Below are 25,506 nucleotides of genomic sequence, written 5' to 3'. Positions count from 1 at the left end.
AACTGCCAGATTGATTGGTACCTCATTCTCCATCTTCAACAACCACTCCCTGCACCACCAACACACAGTGGCAGTAGTATCTACCAACTACTAGATGCCCTACAGGAATTCACCAAGGCTCCTTAGGCAGCACTTTCCAAACACATGACCTCTGTCACCTAGAAGGCAAGCCGATGCATGGGAACAATACCACCTGGAAGTTCCCCTCCAAGCCACTCACCAACCTGACTTGGACATATATTGCTGTTCCTTCACTGTCGCTGGGTCAAAATCCAGGAACTCCCTCCCTAACAGCACTGTGGGTGTACGTACACCACATGGACTGCAGCATTTTAAGAAGGCAGCTCACCACCACCTTCTCAAGGGCAATTAGGGTGGGCAATAAATGCTGGCCCAGCCAGCGAAGCCTACGACCTGTGAAAGAATTTTTTTAAAAGTCAGGAGTATAGCTGATTCCTCTAATGAGCCCCAATGGGTGCAATTTATTTTGGGCTGGACTCATCCCAATTAAGTCGGGCAGGGAAAATTGAGGCCGGAATTCCTGACCAGAGCCTAATTGAGATCTTCAAGTGGCCAATTTATTCTACCAGCAACAAGGGGGCTGTACCGCTCGTGGGGACAGTGCCCAGTAAGAGCTGGCTTCCTCTCTCCAGCCTAAGGTGGACCCTCCTGATCCAGCTCCCTGTGGACTGAAGAGCGTGAGAGTTGGCAGCGCGCCCGCCGACAATTAAGAGGCCTATTAAGCCCATTAATGTACTAGTTAACCTGGATTTTTCGCTGTCCGTCCAATGTTACAGTTGACGGGTGGGTGAATCGACCAGGCGGCCTTTGGATTTTTGAGGAAACCTTGTTCAAGGGCGGGATGGGGTTTCCGATATAATTTAAAAAGAAATGCTTAGGCTGAATTTTTATAATCTATATGTTTAGGTAAGTGAGTCCGATGTGTGGACATTCTTTTTCTGCATTTTAAAATCTTTATTCGATGGTTTTAAATTTCTCAGCTCCCTGAGACAGCTCTCTGCCTTCAGGGAGCTTTCATTGCACACTGACTGCAGCGCTTGCCCTCCTCCCACCCCCACCCCAGCAGCGCTGAGCCTTTCAGCGCGCCTTTCATGCTGGCTGGCCATTAATTGGCATTGGCCAGCCAGCGTGAAATCATGGCCGGGGGCCGATTGTGGGTGGTGGGCTGTTTCCCGGCCACTCCCAGGCCCACCCACCGCGCCAGCCCAATGACATCAAAATTCTGCCCCTTATCTCCTTCCTTATCTGTGTTCAGCTGACTAGCTAATATATATAATTGGGTAAAGGTTTTTGTATAGCAGGAATATTAATTTTCATGCAAGAAGTCTTCAAATACAGTGCAGTCAGTTGAGAACTGTAATAAGCTTATTGCACATCCAGTGTGCTCCTATTTCACAATGTGATGTGTCCTCTCTGTCACTTTTTTCTTTTCCTATATTCCCTGTATTTTCTTGCATGCATACCAACCTAAGGCAGTTGAACTCTTTGGAGCCAAAATTCCTTTAGTACTGTTCTCTTGGTGGATATGAGATAGAGTTGATTGTCAGTCCCCTGCATAGTTGGGATAGACCACTGGCACCTGCATGGACACATCATGCCAATCACTCTGATAGGCCAGCAGCAATGGAGTGGGTTGAGGCTTTCATAGGTCAAAGGATTTAAAAAGTTTAAAGCCTTTTATCTCTGAAGGAGGCCTTAAGGTAGCAAATTGAAGTAATCCATCCCCTTGATGGCCTTTGCTTGGCAAAGGTCTAGGGCTAATGGCATTGAAATCAGCTTGACCCAGGGGAGTTCCACTGAGGACATTATGGGCTCAATCTTGGCTACTAAGGTGAGTAGCTTAAGTCGAGAAATTTCCCAACTCACCAAACTTGATACCAAATCATACACCCTCCATGGCCCTCATATCCCCATACCAACTCATGCCCCCCATAACTCCTCATACCCTCCATGCTACCTCCATAGCCACTTGCCCAGAATCCACCATGGACATATCTCAGAAGCCATGTTGAGATGGCAAAAGAAGTAAACTTCTAACAATATAACATAGCTCTCACTCCTATATACTTGATAGTGAAAAAACTCCCATTCATAAAATCCATTTAAAGCTTTTAAATCTCCTCAAGTGGTTAATCTTTTATAAAAACCAACAGACTTCTATTCAGACCCTTCATCAAAGACAGCTAACCCTTTAATAGACTTTATTAACTGTCAACTGTCAAATTGTGAACTCAGAACCCCTGTGGAGATAATTGTAGCTGTTGAAACTCAGCCAAGCATTCAAAATAACACATTGAAAGCTCCTGGGATAATGTGAACAAAGAGTTCTAGTCAAACTGCACTATCAAATGCTACTGTTTTTTCTAACCTACACCTTCCGATCAAAGCAGTCCAGCAGAGATTTTTTAAACCCTCAATGACAGTTGCAGCCTGTTTTTTCATGTTTATAGAGTGGGGTATTTTAAAAAAGCTTTTGATCATGATAGTTTCCTTATCCGCCTTTCAAGACCATTTATGCCTACTCCTCCAATTCATGACTTCCATATTGTGGGCTAATGTCCTTGAAACAGTCAAAACAGAGTCAATTTGAAATGGCCCTGCTGAGCTTAGGGTTTTCCTCCCGTGTGAATCACGACTACTGCTTTCCTCTACTAGCAAAAATTGATCTGCTGGAAATGGGGGTGGACTTCCAGCCCACCATTTCTAAAGGTCGCTGAGACTTCCTGACGCCATGAAAATCCAGCCCTATCCTGGGGTAACACAGGAACTCCCCCGGCATTGTGAGGCAGGTGGGCAGGAGATCTTCCTGTGACCCCTGACCAGAAAATGCCTTTTTGGGAACACAAGGAACTTGGAGGAACTAGAGAGGAACCCGATGTTACACCACCAATTTGAAGATTCTCTGGGATTTCAATCTTAGCTTCAATTGGAATTTCAGAGGCTTTGCTCGACACTAAAAATTCAGCCACTCCTTTAAAAGCTGTGGGATGGTTAATGAAGTCTCTAAGGTGCATGATAGGTGCTGGTAGCTTGAATCCAGTATTTAAATGATGTCCAATCACAAAATATTAAATTGGGCAGACGACGTGGGCACATCTGTCACCTGAGCCACACCACAAATTAAAATCAGCTTTACTGTTCCTGTGTGAGCGCAGGTTGTTGTCTGTCTCTCTTGAATTTTAAAGTTGTTTTCAATGCAGTTATTTTCTTTCAATCAGCATTGTGCACATTTTAATTCCCTGGATCATATTTTTTCTTTCAGATGAAGTACTATGATTCAATCGGAGCAATCATATCTTCATCAAATCATGAAGCTTCAGCTTTGGTAATAGGTAAACAAGTCTTCACCTACCAGATATTTCTAAAGTGACTTTTTTTAAAGCCTAATTTGCCCTAACTCACTAGAAACTATGTTAGCATGATGTAGTAATTGAAGGTATAGTCTTTCCTACTGCCTATCGGGAGTGATGTGATTGTTCTTGGACACTCTGACCAAAGAGCCCAAAGCTCAGGTAATCTGCTGGGGGTGGGTTTGCGGGGGAGGGGGGGGGTGCTGCTTTTCTAGTGGAAGACCTGGTTCAAGCAGGTAGCTTCTGAAAAGCTCTCTGTAATAAAGTTATCTGTTTCAAGTCGAAATCTCTCTGGTATGTTAAGTCATTACACACAAATAATAAAGAATAGCAACATTAGTCTCCTGTCCCAAGAAACACTGAATCTGAACTACTGTGCATAATGGTACAATTACCTTTATGGTGATCTTGATTCTCAAAAAGCTTTTGATAAAGTGCCATATAAAAGACTGTTAAGTTAGACTGTGTCTTCTGGCACTGTAGGACTGCCAGGTAGATTTTAGATTGGATTGTTTGGATTCGTATTGAACTGCAGCAATTAATTGCAGTAGCCCTCGTTGGGGACTGGTCTCTACTGGAATCATGTGGAAATCAGTATTAAGTTTGTTCCTTAAACTAAAGGAAAATATGGCCTATCACAGCCTCACCACCCGACCTGTATCTCCCTCCCCCACCTCCCAAGCCTTCCAATGCAGACTTCCATTTCTCCACCCATGTTGTGTAAATGGCTGTGGCATAGGCAGGGTCTGGGTCTCTGGCGCATTTCCCAAGCATCCATCTGTCTTATTGCTGCTCCCTAGAATCCTAGGGTGGAATTTAACCCAGAGGCAGGTTCGGAGGTGGGTGGGCCATGTGATCGGGCAGGAGGGTGTGGGGTGGGTGTCCTGCCACCTTCTCGCTTCCCTTCGATTAAGTTTAAGGTGGCCTTTCCACCTGGAGGCCAATTGAAACCCTTGAGCGATCACTTAAGGGCCTCATTTCATTGCCGCTGGTATGCAACAAATAATGAACAGGGGACTCGAGGGACCTGGCATTGGGAATGGGGAAACCCACAGGAAACCACCCCCTGTCCTTGCTGTACCCTTGACCAGTGCCCCCTCCCTGGGAACCCCATCCACCCAATCTACCTGACTACAGATGATCCATCGTCCATCCACGGTGGCACTGTCGGTACTGCAGAGCTGCCGGCCTCTAATTGGCTGGCAGCCTTCAGGAGTGGGATATTCAGCATTGCATCAATTAAATGAGCCCAGAGGAGCCAGAAGCCATGGTGACAGCTTTCCTGCTGCCAGTTTAGGCACTTTATTCTGGCGGGGCACTCCATGATCAAGTTACCGGATTCCATTGTGGTGTCAGGCTCCCTGCCCCACACATTAAATTTTGCCCCTAGTGTCACATTAGGCAGTAGGCTCCAGGAAGTGGCACTAAAGTCCCCGAGATCCTCACTGCAGGGAAAAGTCTTCATAGAGGCTTTCTCCATCCATTCCAGGCCCCACCTAGCTTGTTTTGTGCTGCTGATGTTTTGTAACTCGGGGCACTTCTGCCTATTGTATTTCACAATCGCCTCTACTGCTGTTGAAGTGGTGCTGGGGTTTTGCAGGTGGGTAATGGGATACTCCTTATTGATTTTGGGAATCCTGCTGGGAACCCTCCATGAAAATCAGAGTAACTTTGATGCAGGAAACGGAGTTAGGGTTCTGGTGGTCGGACGGGAGGATGGAAATCCTGTCCCGCTGGAACACTGCACATGGGCTAATCTCCAGCGGTGCTGCGCTGCTGGGGTTAGGATGAGGGGTTGAGTCCAGCAAGAGAAAGAGAGGCAGCATTTCATTCGGTAGGCTTGAAAAGAAACCAGCTGCAGGAAGCAGAGGTAGCAAAATAATCCTTCTAGACGTAGAAACATATTTGCATAAGAAGGTGGAGAGAAGTGACAGAAGACATTTATTGAGAATAGTTAATACAGCAGCAGTGAATCCATTAAAACAGATAAATTGGACTAATGTACAAGTTTTTCCTGTACACATCAATGAATAAAAATAGACCAAAAAGTGCAACGTAGCTACTGAATCTTCTGGCATAATTTTGCAAGATATATTTTCTTTACTTAAAGTTTTTCTTCAGTTTGAAAATCTCAATTATTCCACCATGACTCTAATTTTTGAAGTAGAAACCAAGCTACCAATTGTTCCTTCCATGCTAGAAATTGGAAGAAATATAACAGATGTCACTGAAACATTGTGTTTTCCATTTCTTGTTAGTTTGTTGTCTTCTGTTACTTGCATCTGGTATTTGATTTTATTTGATTATTTTCTTCACTGAACCATTGAAGGTTGCACTACTGGAACCACCAACTTGGAAAAACAAATGAAGGAACTGAAGGAATGCTGGAAAGAGGGAAAGAGTATAAAGTGTCATAGCACTCCTGGCGTTCCTCAGAAGAGGCTTGAGTGTGATCAATCTGTATTCCGTGTTCACAAAGGTGTAAAAACTTTTGACTTCTGTAAGAAGAACAACCTGATTGTAACGGGTGGAATGGACAGGATTGTGCGCATGTGGAACCCCTATGTTCCTGGGTAAGGTAGCCATGAAAACTTGGTGTTACTATCCTCTCATCTTAATTGCTATGTATTGCTTCAAATAGCCTTCTGCAAAGATTCTTCTATATGTCCGTGAATAGAAAGAGAACTCAATGGCTCTGTAATATACCAATTAGTTTACTGCATGATAAAAGCACAATTAAGGGAAATAGAGTTTTGGAATGAGGGAAGGTCATTAATTTGGACAATTTGAGTTCAAGATGCGACTTTTGGAGTACGAGGAGATGCAGGAAGATGAAAATGCTCTTGTTGCTTTGCCTGGTAGCATTGTAAAAGCAGCCAGAAAGAACATGTGGTTTTGCTACACAAAACAATCAGAGGAATCTTCATGCTTAGTGTAAAGGGAATAATTGAGGTTTTCAAAAAGTGAGGAATGTTAGATTAATGATTGTAACCTGTTCTTAACAATTTTTAGGCAGGTTGCTATTCCTCTTTCCTGTGCCTGGGGAATGCTCAGTCCCAAAGGTACAGTGAAGAAGAAATGGAGGCAGAGGTACATGTCATTGGGTTTTCACTCTTACAACACCCTTGGGATTTTGAAGAATTTCTTAAATATGCCTACAGCCTGCAGTAGTCACAGTGATTACAGTGCTAGGTTTTAAAAAGGGTCTTGAAAGAAGAAAGAGAACATCGGAAAGGTTTAGGTGGGGAATCGCAGAGCTTTGCACTGATGGTGCAGAAATTAAAATCGGGGTGCTCAGGAGGCCAGAATTTGATGAACGTGGCTATCTGGGAGGGTTGTGGGGTTGGAGGGTTTGAAAGCAAGGATGAGAATTTTAAAATCAAGGTGTTGCTTGACAGGGAGTCAATGTAGGCCAGCGGGCACAGGGTCCATCCCCTTAATGAACACTAACAGTGCTATAAACTGAGATCTGGAAGTAAATCAGTAATATTCCACTTTGCTGGGACTGGTATACAATATGATGGTACCCAAGAGAGGAGAAAATGTAATAGAAACAAAATAAAAACTCATTCTATCACAGAAATCCCAGTATTTTATGACCTTTAAATGTATTCTTATTGAAGGAAAGGTTTAAAAAGTGTCACATAGTGGACTATATTCATTATATTGTGTGATCTGTATCCATTTAATGTGTATCTATTTGTTTAAAGGAAACCCACTGGCTTGCTGAGAGGCCACTGTGCTCCAATATTCTTTCTATACATCTCCGCTGATGACAGTAAACTATTTTCAGTCTCTGCTGACATCACTGTGAAGGTTTGTAAATCTAGGGCTTGATGCCTCACCTTATGATGCCAGTTGCGTGAGGTGATTTTGAATTATTTCCAGATGTTCCAGTTTTTGATTAAATTTAGGCAGCACAACCGTAGACACTGGTTTGCACAGTGGTGCAGTAAGTTAGTACATCTGAGATTTCAGGTTTGAATCCAACTGGAGCGATCCTCAGTGTAGTCAGGGGCATCTCAGTTGAGTCCTTGCAGGGAGAGAGCTCACACCATAAGCTGATTGAAATTGTAATAAAACATTAATTTGTCAATCTGAAATGGAATATGCTAGGTGTGAGAAATATGAAAAATTCACACTGGTGCTGCAGGACACCTACCTGAGAGATTTTGCTTAAAGCACAGAGTTAGCATGATGCATCAGGAGCTTTTCTTTTGCCAGTAACTTGGATTTATACAACGCCTCTGACATTGAAAAACATTCCAAGGTGCTCCAACAGAATGGAAGCTAAACCAGAGATGGAGAAGTTAGGAGGGATAACAAAAGGCTTGGGTAAAGAGGTGGGTTTTGTATATGAATGGCAGTGCTGAATGTTGATACCATATATGACCAGTAGGAAATAGTATTTCATTCTCATTATTCACACCCTCATTTGATGAGAACGTAAATTCACCCTCGCTGGGAGGATGAAAAGCAAAATCCTATATAGCAACGCATTCAACAGAATGAGGGTAATTTTCGTTGTTTCACGCTGTTGAAATAGAACAGCTTTTTTTCTCATCAAGACAGCAACTCCATTGGGCCATTCAACTTGTAATGATAGGATGTTTCTGAGATGCAGTAAATCTCTTGCTAAATTTATGGTAAGCTGAAAAACTGTCTCTGTGTTAGACAGGTGTAGTTTGTTCACATGCAATTTTCATTCTGGGGAAATGATAGAAATGCAAGTTGCTGGAATTTGTTTTGTTTTTAAAATTGTGAAATATTTCTGTGTGATAGTCAATCACTTTCATTTTTTTTTGTTTCTAGATCTGGGATATTGAGGATCAGTGCTGCTTGTACACAGCCAATTCAAAAGCCAGTCAAATTAAAGGGGATATATCTGCGTGTCACTACGTATCAGGCACTAAAGCACTTTGCATTACTGCAGATGGCATTGCTCTTCTGCACCTAAGGATACAGTGAGCCTCTTTCAAAACTGTTACAGAATGATTTCTGAAGTAACAAGATCTTTTCATAGCCTAGCTATGGGTTATCATTCTTTGGTCCATTCTTGGAATAATGGGGAGAATTTTCTCCCCATCAGGTGGGCTGAGCAGGGCCTGTGCGGGCGGGGGGGAGGAGGCTGCGTCGGGGCCTGCGCTCTTCCGCGCACATGAAATCTCCCTGAGGCACAGAGCTGCCTCGGGGATTAGTTCGATTTTCAAAAATTTAAGTAAAGAAAAAAAAAAGATTTTAAGACATGTCCCCTCATGTAACAGTGTCATGATAAATGCGAAGGCCGCCTGGGCTCTTCGCCTGCCCACCAATGGGCAGCTCTGTTAGTTATTTTAATTGATATCTAAATGGCCTCAATAGGCCTTTGACAGTTCGGCGGGCGTGCAGCCGACTCCGGTGCGCTCCCACCGAACTTAAGATCTGATTAGGGCGTGCGTCCTGACGTCACCGCGCATCACCCCGTACGCCAACCAGAAGATTCAGGCCATTGTATTCAATCATATCCACTTGGTTGTACTTCCATTAATTGGATCATGATGCTATGTTTTGGTGTTCTAGACTGCCACCTAGTGACTAACTAAATGTTGACTTGTTTTAGTAATCAGAAGAATGAGGACTGGTGATTTTTTTGACTGTTTGAAGGCAGTCTAAACCTTACCCCCCCCACCGCCCCCCACCAAACACCCCAACCACCCCAATGCCAACCCTTGGCCCCACAGATTGCCCATGCTAATCCATGCCTCCTCTATGCTCCTGTGTACCCTCTAATGCCCCCTTAGATCAACCATGTCACCCCAAGGCACCTCCATGTCCCCCATGTAACCTCAGTAACTACTCACCCAGTATGCATTATGTACATTCCTCAGGAGCCATGCAATGGCAATGGAATTATTTTAAAATCATTGGAAAAGCATTAAATCTCTAACAATCTAAGAAAACCCTGCATGCAAACGCAACAAAACCCAACGGGGAACATCTTGTAATCTTTTAAATGCCTATTAGGTTTGCAAACAAACAAGAAGCCGCATCAAAGACACATTCTGTTATTGTAGACTTGTAAAATTTTTGATAGTGCTAAGACCACTTGCTGAGCTGAAGCTTTTGAAACCCAGCCAAGATTTATAACGGAGCTGTTATCATAACAAAAGTTACCAGCTCCATTGACAGAATAGATGTCAAATTTTCATTTCAAAGCAGCATGCTTGTCAACCAATGGGGGGAGCAAGTACAGAACGTTTTTTCTACCTTCAAAAGCAATTGTTTTTAAACAGCGAGAGCTGGCAGTCTAATTAAACAGCGAGAGCTGGTAGTCTAATTAAACAGCAAGAGCTGGCAGTCTAATTAAATCAAAGCAAAAACAATGACAGCCGAGGACATCTTTTTACATTTTTCACTGCATTATGGTGCTTTCTCCATTGCAAAAGTACTGAAGTGTATGTGAACATTACACAATGCTGATCAATGTAAAGGTCACCTTACATTTAAAGGACAGATCCCTAGGATGAATCACTGCATTAAAAACACATCTACCTTACAATACAGCATCTAATAGTGACATTTGAAGGTGTGAATTTTATGTTTACCTTTCAGAATGATCCCAACTCCTCAGCAGCTTCCCATTTTCTTCATGAACTCTCACGCTTTTAATATGCTTCCCAAACTCCACATCACTGGACAAAAATGACGTGGGAGGGAATCTGATTTTTGTCCCCCATTTAAAATGGGGAGCCCGACCACTGGATGAGGTTTCCAAAAAAGTGCAAAGGCCACTTGGCCTTTTGGTCTGCCCGTCAACCGTAAGGTTGGACGGGCAGCGAAAAATTTATTTTAATTAACTTTTTAATGGCCTTAATAGGCCTTTTAATTGTCAGCGGGCACGCTGCTGACTCTGGCACGCGTCCGCCAACCGAAATATCGCACAAGTGCGCAATGACATTGGAACGCTCGCCTAACATCATCTTGCGTCATGTTACACTCGGTCGGGTCGAGCGCGCGCCTGCCCGCAGAGCAAAAAACTTCACCCTATAACATTAAATTATCAAGGCCCATAAAACGGAATAGTGAAATAATTTACAGACATGCACAAAAATAGAAAAGTTGGGATGGGAATAAGCCCACTTATTGATGGACAGGATAATATCGCAGGCAACACTAGAAAAATGGCAAAAATATTAAGTAATTACTTTGTTTCAGCATTTACCAAGGAATCAGGACAGATGGACATGACATTGAATGATTAGGTTAGAAATGAGATAACTGCATTTAAAATAAAGAGAGGTGAAATATTAAATAATTACCTATTTAAACTTTAATGAGAATAAAACCTGTGGTCTGGATTGATTGCATATTTGCGTTTTATAAGATTCCAGGGAAGAGATACCAGAGGCATCACTGCATATTTTTAATAATTCATTGGAGAAAGGGCTAGTGCTAGGAGATTGATGGTTAGCAAACGTTAAGCCTTTTTTTAAAATGAGGGAAGACAGACCAGTCAGCTTAACACGGATGGTAGGAAAAAATGAAATCCCGACTGAAGGAGAAAATAGGTGAACATCTAGAAACTGAAAATGTAATAGTGAATAATCAACTTGGATTTAAAAAGGGGAAATCTTGCTTGATCAACCTTACTGATTTTCTGAAGAGGTAACAGAGAAAGTAGGCAAGGGTAATGCAATTATTTAAACGTAATTTATCTAGATTTTCAAAAAGCCTTTGATAAAGTACAACATAAGTTCAGAGAACGCAGAGTCAGGGAACAAGTAGCAGAATGGTTAAGTAATTTATTCAAGGCAGAAAGCAGAGAGTGGGAATAAAGGATAGTTATTCAGAGTGGGAAAAGGTATAACATGGTGATCCACAAGGGTCAGTGCTTGGACCATAATTTTTCACAATTTACATTAATGATTTACTTTGGAAACTAAAGCACAATTCCTGAATTTTCAGATGACTCCAGATTGGGGGATAATCAATACTGAGGAGGACTGCAACAAATTATAAGAAGATATTAACAAACTTGCAGAAGACATATAATTGGCAAATTAATTTGAACATAGATAACTATGAGGTATTACATTTTGACAAGAAAGATAAGGAGTTTGCAGAGGTGCAAAGGAACCTGGGAGTACAAATACACAAAAATACACACTGGTTAACAAGGCCATAAAAAAGCAAACCAAGTAAGAGAGGTTATTTCTAGAATGATAGAATTGAAAAGCAAAGCTAAACCTGTATCAGACCTTGGTCAGACCGCATCTGAAGTACTGTGTACAATTCTGGTTACCATATTTTAAAAGTATATATATAGGGGTGCTGTAGAGGGTGCAAAAAAGATTTACAGAAATATGGGGGTATACCTATATGGAGAATATGAAGAAGATGGGTCTCTTTTCTCTTAAAAAGAGAAGACCAAGGGATGACCTAATGAAGGTCTTTAAAATTCTGAAAGATTTTGACACAATACATGCAAATCGAATGTGTCCACAATGGTGGAGAGGGGGTGAAGAGCAGAACTAGAGGCCATCAATATAAAATGGTTACCAAGAAATCCAGTCCAAAACCAGGACATTCAAGAAATCCCTTTACCCAGGAAGTGGTGACAATGTGGAATTCATGAACACAGGGAGTGGTTGAAGTAAATAGTGTAGATGCACTTAAAAGGAGTCTTTATAAGCACATGAGGAAGATGGGAATTGGGGTTACAATGATAGAGGAAAGGTAGGAGGAAGCTCAAGTGAGGCGTATATGTTAAGGAATATTTGGGCTGAATGGCCTCTTTCTGTGCTGTATATCCTATGTAGGATAAGCCCTGAATCTACACAGGCTTCTATGAGGGAAGGTGGTGTTGTCGCTGAAATATTAATCCAGAGACTCAGGATAATGCTCGAATCCCACCATGACAGATGGTGGAATTTGAACTCAATAAATATCTGGAATTAAAAGTCTAATGATGACCACGAAACATTGTCAATTGCCGTAAAACCTCATCTGGTTCACTACTGTCCTTTAGGGAAGGAAATCTGCTGCCCATACCTGGTCTGGCCTACTTGTGACTCCAGACCCACAGCAATGTGGTTGACTCTTAAATGCCCTCTGAAATAGCCTAGCAATCCAATCAGTTGTATCCAACTGCCAAAAAGTCAATAAAAAGGAACGAGACCGGACGGATCACCTGGCATCAACCTAAGCACTGGAAATGACAACGGCAAATCCAGCCCTGTCGACCCTGCAAAGTCCCCCTTACTAACATTTGGGGCCATGTGCTAAAATTAGGAGAGCTGTCCCATAGACTAGTCAAGCAACAGCCTGACAAAATCATACCTTACAGATCATCTCCCAGACATCACTGTCACCATCCCTGGGTATGTCCTGCCCCATCAGCGGGACAGACCCGCAGAGGTGGTGGCACAGTGGTATACAGTCAGGAGGCAGTTGCCCTGGGAGTCCTCAACATTGGCTCTGGACCCTATGAAGTCACATGGCATCAGGTGAAACACGGGCAAGGAAACCTCCTGCTGATTACCATGTGCTGCCCTCCCTGAGCTGGTGAATCAGTGCCATGTTGAACATCACTTGGAGGAAGCACTGAGGGTGGCAAAGGCGCAGAATGTATTCTGGGTGGGGGACTTCAATTTCCATCACCAAGATTGGCCCGGTAGCACCACGACTGACCGAGCTGGTCGAGTCCTAAAGGACATTGCTGCTAGACTGGGTCTGCGGCAGGTGGTGAGAGAACCAACAAGAAGGACCTAATCCTCACCAACCTGCCTGCTGCAGCTACATCTGTCCATGACAGTATCAGTAGGAGTAGCCACTGCACAGACCTTGTGGAGACGAAGTCCCATCTTCACATTGAGGATACCCTCCATCGTGTTGTGTGGCACTACCGCTCTGCTAAATGGGATAGATTTCAGACAGATCTAGCAACGCAAGACTGGGCATCCATGAGGTGCCGTGGGCCATCAGCAGCAGCAGAATTGTACTCAACCACAATCTGTATGGTCTGACATATCCCCCACTCTACCATTACCAAAAAGCCAGGGAATCAACCCTGGTACAATGAAGAGTGCAGGAGGACATGCCAGGAGCAGCAGCAGGCATACCTAAAAATGAGGTGTCAACCTGGTGAAGCTATAATACAGGACTACTTGCGTGCCAAACAGCATAAGCAGCAAGTGATAGACAGAGCTAAGCGATTCCACAACCAATGGATCAGGTCTAAGTTCTGCAGTCCTGCCACATCCGGTCGTGAATGTTGGTGATCAATTAGACAACTCACTGGAGGAGGCGGCTCCACAAATATCCCTATTCTCAATGATGAAGGAGCCCAGCAAAAGACAGTGCAAAAGACAAGGCTGAAGCATTCGCAACAATCTCCAGTTAGAAGTGCTGAGTGGATGATCCATCTCGGCCTCCTCCGGAGGTCCCCAGCATCACAGATGCCAGTCTTCAGCCAATTCAATTCACTCCATGTCACATCAAGAAGCGGCTGAAGTCACTGGATACTGCAAAAGCTATGGGTCCTGACAATATTCCAGCAATAGTACTGAAGACTTGTGCTCCAGAACTCGCTGCACCCGTAGCCAAGCTGTTCCAGCATAGCTATAACACTGACATCTACCCGCTTGTGTGGAAAATTGTCCAGTTGTGTCCTGAACACAAAAAGCAGGACAAATTCAACCTGGCCAATTACTGCCCCATCGGTCTACTCTCGATCATCAGTAAAGTGGTGGAAGGGGTCATCAACAGTGCTATCAAGCGGCACATACTTAGCAATAACCAGCTCAGTTTTGGTTCCGCCAGGGCTACTCAGCTCTTGGGCTCATTACAGCTTTGGTCCAAACATGGACCAAAGAGCTGAACTCCAGAGGTGAGGAAGCAGTGACTGTTCTTGACATCAAGACTGCATTTCACTGACTGTGGCACCAAGGAGCCCTAGCAAAGCTGGATTCAATGGGACTTGGAGTGTAGCAGAGGTGGGGGGGGCGCGGATTGCAAACTCTCTGCTGAGAGTTGGTGTTATACCTAGCACAAAGGAAGGTGGTTGTGATTGTTGCAAGTCAATCATCTCTTCTAGGACAACACTGCAGGAGTTCCTCAGTGTAGCGTCCTAGGCCCAATCTCTTCAGCTGCTTCATCAATGACCTTCCTTCCATCATAAGGTCAGAAGTGGGGATGTTCGCTGGTGATTGCACAATGTTCAGCACCATTCACGACTCCTCAGGTACTGAAGCAGTCCATGTCCAAATGCAGCAAGACCTCGACAATATCCAGACTTGGGCTGACAAGTGGCAGGTAACATTTGTGCCACACAAGTGCCAGGCAATGACCATCTCCGACAAAAGAGAATCTAACCATGGTCCTTGACATTCAATGGCATCACCATCGCTGAATCCCCCACTATCAACATTCTAGGGGTTACTATTGACCGGAAACTGAACTGGACTAGTCAAATAAATACTCTGAGCAGGTCAGAGGCTAGGAATCCTGTGGCAAATAACTCATCTCCTGGTTCCCCAAAGCCTGTCCACCAACTACAAGGCATAAATCAGGAGTGTGATAGAATACTCTCCACTTGCCTGGATGAGTGCAGCTCCCACAATACTGAAGAAGCTTGACACCATCCAGGATAAAGCAGCCCGCTTGATTGGCACCACATCAACAAACATTCGCACCCTCCATCACTGATGAACAGTGACAGCAGTATGTACCATCTACAAGATGCACTGCAGGAACTCACCAAGGCTCCTTAGCACCTTCTAAACCCACGCCTGCCACCATCTAGAAGGACAAGGACAGCAGACACATGGGAACACCACCACCTGGAAGTACCACTCCAAGCCACTCACCATCCTGACTTGGAAGTATATCGTTGTTCCTTCACTGTCGCCTGGGTCAAGATCCTCGAACTCCCTTCCTAACTGAACTGTGGGTGTACCTACACCACAGGGACTGCTGTGGTTCAAGAAGGCAGCTCACCACCACCTTCTCGAGGACAATTAGGGATGGGCAATAAATGCTGGCCAGCCAGCAATGCCCGCATCCCATGAATGAATTTTTAAAAAAATTATGTTCTTATTTTTATCATTCATCAAGTCAATCAGATAGGACTTCAATGCAATGCCTAATTGAGGAGGGCAGGCTGGATGTTCATCAGGGAGGCAAGAGTCTGGAGTCTGGAGATTTCCCGACATAGTGATCCCACCTCCTAACCAGTAGCATCTGCCGATGCCATCTTCATGGTGGCAAAGCAAAAATGGGCTAGAGTCGGGCCTGTTTCCTGACAGAAACTGAGGCATGCCAATACTGAGGTGGCCAGATTAAAGGCCTGCCGTCACTTGCTGAACCATCAGCCCAGTTCTAGAGATGAGTGTGAGGTCCCCTAACCCTCAACCTATCACCCCCACCATACCCCCCTCACTCTTCCATGCCCCGCATACTCCCCTTGCTCTTCCATACCCCGCATACTCCCTTCACTCTTCCATACTGCCAACCCCCAATCCACTCACTCAGCATCTTTTTCTTTATTCATTCACAGGATGTGGGTGTCGCTGACAAGGCCAGAATTTGTTGCCCATCCCTAATTTCCCTTGAAACTGAGTGGCTTTATGGGCCATTTCAGAGGGTAGTTAAGAGTCAACCACATTTCTGTGGGTCTGGAGTTACATGTAAGCCAGACTGGTAAGGGTGAGATTTTCTTCCCTAAAGGGCATTAGTGAACCAAATGGGTTTTTACAACAATTGAAGATAGTTTCATGATCACCATTACTGAGACTAGCTTTATATTCCAGATTAATTAACTGAATTTAAATTCCACCAGCTGCCATGGTGGGATTTGAACCTTTGACCCTAGGACATTAGCCCGGTCCTCTTGATTACCAGTCCAGTGACATTACTACTATGCCACAACTTCCCCAACTATATAGCTATCTGCTATAACAATACTCAGGAGCCCTATAATATCTGGGTGTCTGAGAAGCTCATAAATCTGTCAAGTTAAACATTACTTGATTATCCACTTTAAAAAAAAATCTTTTCACATAAATCTGTCCAAATAACTAAGCTCTCATTCCCCTTGACAGCTGCATCAGCAAACTCTAATTAACAGCATCCATTAGTGGGTTTGGAATTCAGCCAAGAATTCATAATGAGATTCCATTGAACAACTGTGTCAAAAAACCTCGCTGAGCTGAATTCATTCAAGCCTTTGAGCACAGCCAGAAGCTCAGCCATCTGTCAAAGCTTTGAATCAGCCAAAAATATGGCTGAATTGAACTTCAAGGATAAACCAAAACTATTAGCATGTTTCACACCATCACACCGGGATTTTACTATTGCACAATGCAGAATAGCATTTTATCCAGTGAACAATGTATTCTAATACAAATGAAAACTTTTCCACTTTCACAATGCTGCAATTCTGAAATGCTCACTTCCACAATGGTGCCGGCAACATCGGGACATCAGTGTGTGGGTTCCTATCCCACCCCCTAAAGCAGCTCCGCTGAAGCTTACAGGCACAGGAGTGGGAATCCTGTATTCAGGTCCCTTCTTCCATTTAAAAAAAAAACACCCGGTGTATTCCAGCCTGTGTCATGATTGGAAAATCCAGCCCATCGTATCTAGATCAGTGCAGTATCACGTTGCATCTGGAACCCCCAGCAACACCTTGGGTGTAAATGGGACTTGCGCTGTCTCCAATCCCAGGAGTTCAGGACTAATAAAGTTTGTAACTCAGCTGCACACAATGAACAATATCTTGTCAATGTTGCTTTTAAAGGTATTGCACCTGATATTGAGTCAGAGTTTCATATTTGTTCTATTTCTCTGGTATCCTACAGACCCCAGCCCAAGCCACACCATGTCTGCTCTCATAACGAACCAGTTCTCTGCTGCAAATACAGTGACGAGTTTCGACAGGTCATCACTTGTTCAGAAGGATCTGTAAGTGTGTGCACGGATAAATAATTACAGTAGGACTTATTGATACTGTTGATTGAAGTTTTTTGAATTTTTAAGAAATTCTTCTAGGGTATTGAAATGCAAAATAAAAATATATTTTAAATAAAAAGCAGAGGTGTGGTAGATGCTGAAAATAAGCCAAATTGCTTCATGTCCTATCCAGGGAAAGGGGCAAAGGAAATGAGAAAGCACATGTTTAAGCTCAATTGGTAAATTCTGCTAAGAAACTAAGATCAATGCAGGCTGAAGTGTATTAAAAAGCAGCACTGAAGTCCTGTCTGATTGACCAGGCTTAGAATATATTTTTCTCTGAATGACTACCCAAGAAAAGCCTACCAAAGGACCAGTGCGGTTTATTTTTATTACTAAACAAAATACTGCAGATGCTGGAAATCTGAAATACAGGAAAATCCCTGTTATTCAGCATGCGCTGGGAATGGGAGGCGCTGGGTAATCAAATGTGCCGGTTAACTGAGATGTAAGGTGACTTCCGTGTTTCCATCCAATAAGAAAGCTCCAGGATGATCACGTGGGTGTTGAGGTCTCGAGAGGTGTGGGAGCACACAAATCAAGTGAGTGGTGCCAAGGGGAGATGGTGCTGCAGAACAGTGGGAGGATGAGGCCAGAGTGAGGACAGGCCGCCAATAGCTATTACCAGTGAGTTTGATATCTCCAGTCAAAAAACAGACCCGAGCCCAGAATAGAAAATTCCGGTTAGTAGGCTGCCGGGTAATAAAAGTTTTACTGTAAAATCAAAAAATGCTGGAAATATTCAACAGGTCAGGCTACATTTGTGGAGAGAGAAACGGAATTCATGTTTCAGGTCACATTCATTCTGACAGAATGAGTATTTCCCATTGAGCCCTATTGAATTGATCTACTTTAATGTGGAATTCTCCACCACAGAGGGCTGTGGAGACCAATTCACTGAATACATTTAAGGAGGGAATAGATAGATTTCTAGACACTAAAGGCGTCTTGAGGCATGGGGACAGACCAGGAGCATGGCGTTGAGATAGAGGATCAGCCCTGATCATATTGAATGGTGGAGCAGGCTCCAAGGGCCAAATGACCTACTCCTGCTATTTTCTATGGGCTGAATTTTGCCGTCGGCGAGCAGGGGGCGGGGCCCGCTCGCCAACGCGTAAAATGATGTGGGATGACATCGGGGGGAACCCCCAACGTCATCCTGCCCCATTTAAATTTTCAGGAAGGCGGGGACGCAACCAAATCAGCTGTGCACCTGTCAACCTGTGAATGGTCAATTGAGGCCATTGACAGGATCATTGAAACAGTTAAAGGACCTGCCCGTCCAACCTTAAGGTTGTCGGGCAGACCAGGAGCCCCGGCGACAAATAGAAAAAACATGAAACCTCATCCAGCGGCGGGATGAGGTTTCATGTAGGGATTTAAAAAGTTTAATGAAGTTTTAGTGTAATTAATGAACATGTCCCATCTCATGTGACATGAGGGGGACATGTTAGGGAATTTTGTTTTCTATTTTTCATATTTTTAGAAGTGTCAGCGATCTCCCTGAGGCAGCACTTAGCCTCAGGGAGATGTGCGCTCTTTCGTGCGCATGCGTGAAAGAGCACACTCTCACTTTTGGGGACTCCCCCCCTCCGCCCGCACAGGGAGCGCATAGCTCTTCCCGTCGGGCGTCACGCTGGGTGGGCCTTAATTGGCCCGCCCACGTAAAATGGCGGCGGGGCCTGCTTCTCCGGCGGGGATCTGCTCCCCGCCCGCCAGAGATTGGGTCGGGCCTGCCCGCCCAACAGGCAGAAAATTCTGCCCTATGTTTCTATGTTTAAGAAAATTAGAGCAGCATACCTGAGGGACACATGCTGAAGATTCTGTTATCCAGTTCATTTTGTAAGGGCATCTCATTATTACACCCTGGGTCATGCTATTGGACATCTAGATAGTGAGTCGTGAGTTTAATCTCCAGATCACAAGTGCCACAATTTCTGCTTGTGGGAGTGACTGATGACAGTTGAGCCAAGAGAGTATCTAGGGCAGATCTGAAATTTGTAACACTTGCATTATACTTGTGCCAAATTTCAGTTTTACCATTTGGATTCTGCCAAACTCCAGGTTCTCCCTCCACAAGGATTCCTTCCCCTAGGTTGCATTACTGCATCCTAGCGGAAGGACGCTCCCCAGTTCTGCCAAATTATAGAGGTGCAAGAACCACAGAGTAGTGATAATGGGGGACTTCAGTGTTCCTAATGTCCCTAACTGGGATAGTTATAGTGTGAAGGGCTGAGAGGGGGGTGAGTTTCTGAAGGGTACTCAGGCAAATTTTCTTGATCAGTCTGCTTCAGGCTCAATGAGGAAGGAAGGAGGCATTGTGGAAGGAGGCATTGCTGGATCTGGTTATGAGGAATGAGGTAGGTCAAGTGGATCAAATGTCAATAGGGGAACATTTGGGGAAAAGCGAACATTGTATCATTTTGGTGGGGGGGGAGGGTCCCTTATTCAAAGGCACTCAATTGCTGAGGAGGGACCCAGCATTGGGAAGGGGGGAAGCCTTTTGCCCCACGTCCCTGGTCGTGCCATCCTGGGACGCATTCTGTCCCGGGATTCATCTGCATTGGCTAGACTTTGTCTGTGCATGCTTTGGCCAATATTTTATTTGTGCTCACGTCAGCCCCAGAATTGTCCTGATTTACATCAGCATGTGACTGAGTCTGTGAGCCCACTCTAGTAGATTCGGTAGAATCACACAAACCCCACCCAAACCTCAGCCCCACAGCTCTGGCAGCAACACCCTGTGCTCTCACTGGTCTCTGGCAGAGCGCCCCACCACCCCAACCACCCACCCCAACCACCCACAGCTCTGGCAGCAAACCCTCACCACCCCCCACCCTGATCTTACAGGTCCACGCCAATGGCAGTGTGTCCCTCAAATTTCTCAATGGCAGTTGGTCACCCCTCTCTCAATGGCAGGCGAGATTGTCATCAGTTTCATTAACTACCATCCAGTGAGTGTATGGCAAAAAATTACAAGTGAGAATCAGGCTGAATATAAAAAGTTCAAAGGGGAAGTGAAAAAGTATAGAATGAGGGTCAATGAATGATTATGGGGAGAGACTGGCAGCTAACATAAAGGGAAATCCGAAAGTCTTCCACAGGCATATAAGCAGTAAAAGGACGGTAAGAGGAGGGGTGGGAATGATTTGGGGCCAAAAAGGAGATCTACACCTGAGATATCAAATCAGTACTTTGAAATTGTCTTTACCAATGTTGACTTGCTGCTAAATTCATAATGAAGGAACAGGGAGTTGAGATACTGGATTGCTAAAAAATTGATGAAGAGGAGATATTAGAAAGTCTGGTTGTACTTAAAGTTGATAAGTCACGAGGACTGGATGAGATGCATCTGAGATTGCTGAGGGAAGTAAAGGTGGAAATTGTGGAAATACCGGCCATAATCTTTCAATCCTCCTTAGATACCGGGGTGGTATCAGAGCTCTGGAGAATTGAAAATGTCACATCCTTGATGAAAAAAGGGTGTAAGGATAAACCCAGAAACTGTAGGCCAGTCAGTTTAGCCCTGGTGGGGGAAGCTTTTAGAAATGATAATCTGGGACAAGGTTAACAGCCACTTGGACAAGTGTAGATTAATTGAGGAAAGCCAGCATGGATTTGTTAAAGGTAAATCATGATTGAGTTTTTTGGTGAGGCAACAATAAGAGGGTAATGTGGTTGATGAACTTCTAAAAAGCATTTGATAAAGCCACATAATAGGCTTGCCAATTAAATTTAAGACAATGGAATAAAAGGGATAGTGACAGCATGGATACAAATTACGGGAAATACAGAGCAGTGGTGGACATTCTTTTTTGGATCGGAGGAAGGTATACACTGTTCTGCAGGGACTGGTACTAGGACCATTGCTTTTCTTGATATAAATTAATAACTTAGATAGGTGTGCAGGGCAGTATTTTGAAATTTGCAGATGACACAAAACTTGGAAGAATAGCAATCTATGAGGAGGACAGTGATTTACTTGAAAATAACATAGGCAGGTAGAATGGACGGACATGTGGCAGATGACATGTAACGTAGGACCTTTGACAAGGTCCCACATGGGAGACTTATAAAGAAGGCAAATGCACATGGCATACAGGGTAATTTGATAAGGTGGATTCAAAATTGGCTTAGTTGTAGGAGACAGAGGGTGATGATAGAAGGATGCTTTCATAACTGGAAGCCAGTGTCCAGTGGCGTACCACAGGGATCTGTGCTGGGTCCCCTATTATTTGTCATTTATATAAACAACATAGATGACTGTGTGGGAGTAGGATTAGTAAATTTGCGGATGACACAAAGATTGGCTGGGTGGTTAACAGTGAGGTTGAGTGTCTTGGGCTACAGGAAGATATAGGTGGGATGGTCAAATGGGCAGATAAGTGGCAGATGGAATTTAACCCTGAAAAGTGTGAGGTGATACACTTTGGAAGGAGTAATTTGACAAGGAAGTATTCAATGAACGTCCTGACACTAGGAAGTTCTGAGGAACAAAGGGACCTTGGCATGTGTGTCCATAGATCTCTGAAGGCGGAGGGGCATGTTAGTGGGGTGTTGAAAAAGGCATATGGGACACTTGCCTTTATCAATCGAGGCATAGATTACAAAAGTAGGGAGATCATGTTGGAATTGTATAGAACCTTGGTGAGGCCACAGCTGGAGTACTGTGTGCAGTTCTGGTCGCCTCATTATAGGAAGGATGTGATTGCACTGGAGGGGGTGCAGAGGAGATGAAATATTTAAGTTATGAAGAGAGGTTGGATAGACTTGGGTTGTTTTTGTTGGAGCAGAGAAGACTGAGGGGCGACCTGATTGAGGTGTACAAGATTATGAGGGGCATGGACAGGGTGGATAGGGAACAGCTGTTCCCCTTAGTTGAAGGGTCAGTCACGAGGGGACATAAGTTCGAGGTGAGGGGCAGGAGGTTTAGGGGGGAAGTGAGGAAAAACGTTTTTACCCAGAGGGTGGTTACGGTCTGGAATGCACTGCCTGGGAGGGTGGTGGAGGCGGGTTGCCTCACGTCCTTTAAAAAGTACATGGATGAGCACTTGGCACGTCATAACATTCAAGGCTATGGGCCAAGTGCTGGTAAATGGGATTAGGTAGGTTAGGTGTTTCTCATGTGTTGGTGCAGACGCGATGGGCCGAAGGGTCTCTGTGATTCTGTGTGAAAGTACAAAGTGACACATTTTGGTAGGAAGAATGAGGAGAGGCAATAGAAAATGAAGGATACAATTCTAAAAAGGGTGCAGAAGCAGAGAGACTGTGGGTATATGTACAGAAATTATTGGAAGTGGCAGGGCAAGTTGAGACAGTGACGAGAAACGCATACTGGATCTTGTGCTTTATAAATAGAGGTTATAGAGTACAAAAGCAAGGAAGGTGTGAAGAACCTTTAAAAACATTAATTTTACCTCAGCTACAGTATCATCTTCAATTCTTGGCACTGCACTTCAGGAAGGCAGTGAAGGCTTTAACAAGGGTGCAAAAAGATTTACGAGAATGGTTCCAGGGATGAGGGACTTCAATTATGTGGATAGATTGGAAAAACTGCAGTCCTCAGACAGGGGTTGGTAATGCACAGCTCTGGAGCTGCATGTGACTCTGACATCACATTTGTGGATCCCAACTTGGTTATAACTAATGCCTTTGGTTCAACGAACAGGTTTTGTAGCTGAGAGATGATAAGTTATTCTGAATGTGCTATTAGAAGTTTTTTTAAATCATGAACATCAATAGCTGAAAAAAATTGCCTTAATTCTACGCATCTTAAAGTTCATTTTAAAGATGACTCTAATGACAAAACTTTACTTTGAAAAAAGTAATTCCAATTATTGCGAGATGTGTTCAAAAAACAAAGACAAAAAGCATTCTTTCAGTGTTAAATTTCTTATTACTTTTCTATTTAAAGTGGAAAGGTGCTATTTTTCCATTAAGTTAATATGGTTCACCATTTTTACATTTTCTTTTTGAACATGCTTATGCATAATTAATGCAAATTGATGCATAAATCCTGAACATGCATACACTGGAGATGAGGAAAGTATATTAAAAAAAGCGTAAAGAATTAGGTCTATTTTAATTTTGATTTTTTTTTGTTATTGATTCTTGTATTGAATTTATTAACCAGGTATATGCAAATCAGAGACACTTGGCAATTTGCCGTGTATTTGGTTTAGAAATGCCGAATTTTCATCTTGTGGCTCCCAATCGCTTTTACTTTAGGCAATTTTTTTTATATAAAGGCTCTTTCAGGTGACCTCTGACCTAAGAGCAGAGACCATTGTGAAGAGATTTGATAGAGGTATTCCAAAGCATAAGGGATTTAGATGGAGTAGATAGAGGAAAATTGTTCCTATTGGTGGAAGGGCCAAGCACCACAATTTAAGATGAATGGTAAAAGAAACAAAGACGACATGAAGAAAGACCTTTTTTTACACAACAAATGGTTAGAATCTGGAATGTACTCCCTGAAAGGGTGGGGGGAAGCAGGTTCACTTGTTACTTTCAGAAGGAAATTGGATAACAACCTGAAGGGAAACAAATTGCAGGGCTACGGGGAAAGGGCGATTGAGTGGGACTAGCTAAATTGTAGAGAGCCGGCATGGACTCAACAGGCCAAATGGCCTCCTCCTGTAGTGTAACCATTCTGCGATTCTAGTCCTTGTTGTTACCAAAGCCCAAAACTGCCATGATTACTTCCAAACAGCAGAACTATTCTTCACTCCCCAGTACTACCACTTTATCAGTGTTTTTTAACCTTTAGCTGCTGCATTTTGCATGCCATCTTTCTGATTATTCTCTTCTTTAAGAATGATAATGCATTTTTTGTGTTTATGTATTTGTGTGTGTGTATATATATATATATATATATATATATATTATAAAGGAAACCCGAAGCAATTGAATGACAGAGTTAAACAGAGTTGTGGTTTTCAATCCCCAAAGAAATAGTAAACCACAGAATTGTTTTTAATTACATTTGACTAACTCAGTCACTGTGAATATAGTGACTCTGGTGCTGCACCCTACATAATATAAACATCGCTTTTATTATCCTGTAACCAGTGTTCCTTCAAAGCTGCGTGGGTGCCTGGCCACTTGGGAATGTACCAGGAAGTGATCAAACAGGCACCGCACAAACAATGTTCCCTTCAAGATGAGCATGTGTGGCTGCACAACAACCTTAGAATTTTAAAGGAACCACACAGCACAGCCAGTCGGCCACGCACAGCAAACAGAAGTTCGAGGGAATATTGCCCTTGGCTTTCGGTGAGCAATGCCACGGGAGGCCTGCTAGCTTAATCAAAATGTAAAATTAGTTCATAAAGTTATAACTGAATTTAGGTTTTTGATATGTCATTAAAAATCTTATTGATAAGTGGAGCAAAATGAAACATAAATGATGTGTGCTTTTCTCAAGGTGATCAAAGTCTGGGACCTTGACACAGGAAACCTTACATTTGAATTTAGTGGAGCTCATGGTGATTCTGCCATTTGCTGCATGGCATTTGATGACAGTGGAAGGAGGTGAGGATTTGTTACTTTGTGCATATGAATTCCTTGTTGACTTTAGTGACATGAAAGCTCACAATAATCTTTTTGTACTGCAGACTAATTACAGGAGGAAGAGATGGATGTTTGAAGATCTGGAATCATAATAATGGCCACTGTTTAAGAATACTTAAGAAAGGTAATTAGGTCAATAAGGGCTTTTCTCCTTCAGGATTTGGATTCAAGACCATGGAAATTAGGATATTTGGAAAGTCAAAGATAACATCCTGTAGGATAATGCATGAATTGTTCTACACTGCCAAGTAATATGGATGCAGACCTCCAACACCCCTAGACTAGTATCATACTGGTGAGGACAACAGATACGACTGCTGCCACAACAGATAGGATCAGGACTTCAGAACTTCTATATCAAGGAATTCTCCACTGATCACTATGTCAGGCAGATCAGAATGCAGTTCACTGGCCAGGGATTTGTGGCTTAGGGTCGAACATGGTTTACCATGTTAATAAATAGATTAGTTTAAATAATTAGCTGCTTATTTGGCATCTGGTTTCCTTACAGATATAAATCTCACTTCAGGTGGCTCAATTCAGCAAAATGACCAGCATGTAACAAAACAGTTTA

At 43.5% G+C, this 25,506-nt stretch overlaps 1 protein-coding gene across 1 annotated transcript in view; it reads left to right on the top strand.

The window, feature by feature from the left end:
* wdr95 (WD40 repeat domain 95) overlaps window positions 1–25,506 on the top strand; it is a 197,381-nt gene that overhangs the window by 98,392 nt on the left and 73,483 nt on the right. Inside the window, exons 12-16 of the mRNA XM_078546126.1 lie at window positions 3,284–3,353; window positions 5,701–5,944; window positions 7,082–7,187; window positions 8,184–8,335; window positions 17,210–17,312. Of these exons, the coding sequence (XP_078402252.1) occupies window positions 3,284–3,353; window positions 5,701–5,944; window positions 7,082–7,187; window positions 8,184–8,335; window positions 17,210–17,312 (675 nt within the window). The remainder of the gene's footprint in view (window positions 1–3,283; window positions 3,354–5,700; window positions 5,945–7,081; window positions 7,188–8,183; window positions 8,336–17,209; window positions 17,313–25,506) is intronic.

Source organism: Cetorhinus maximus, chromosome 7 (genome assembly GCF_964194155.1).
Source record: "Cetorhinus maximus chromosome 7, sCetMax3.hap1.1, whole genome shotgun sequence".
Classification (NCBI taxonomy): domain Eukaryota; kingdom Metazoa; phylum Chordata; class Chondrichthyes; order Lamniformes; family Cetorhinidae; genus Cetorhinus; species Cetorhinus maximus.
Note: the sequence above shows the minus strand (reverse complement) of the source record. Positions and strands in the feature narration are given on the sequence as shown.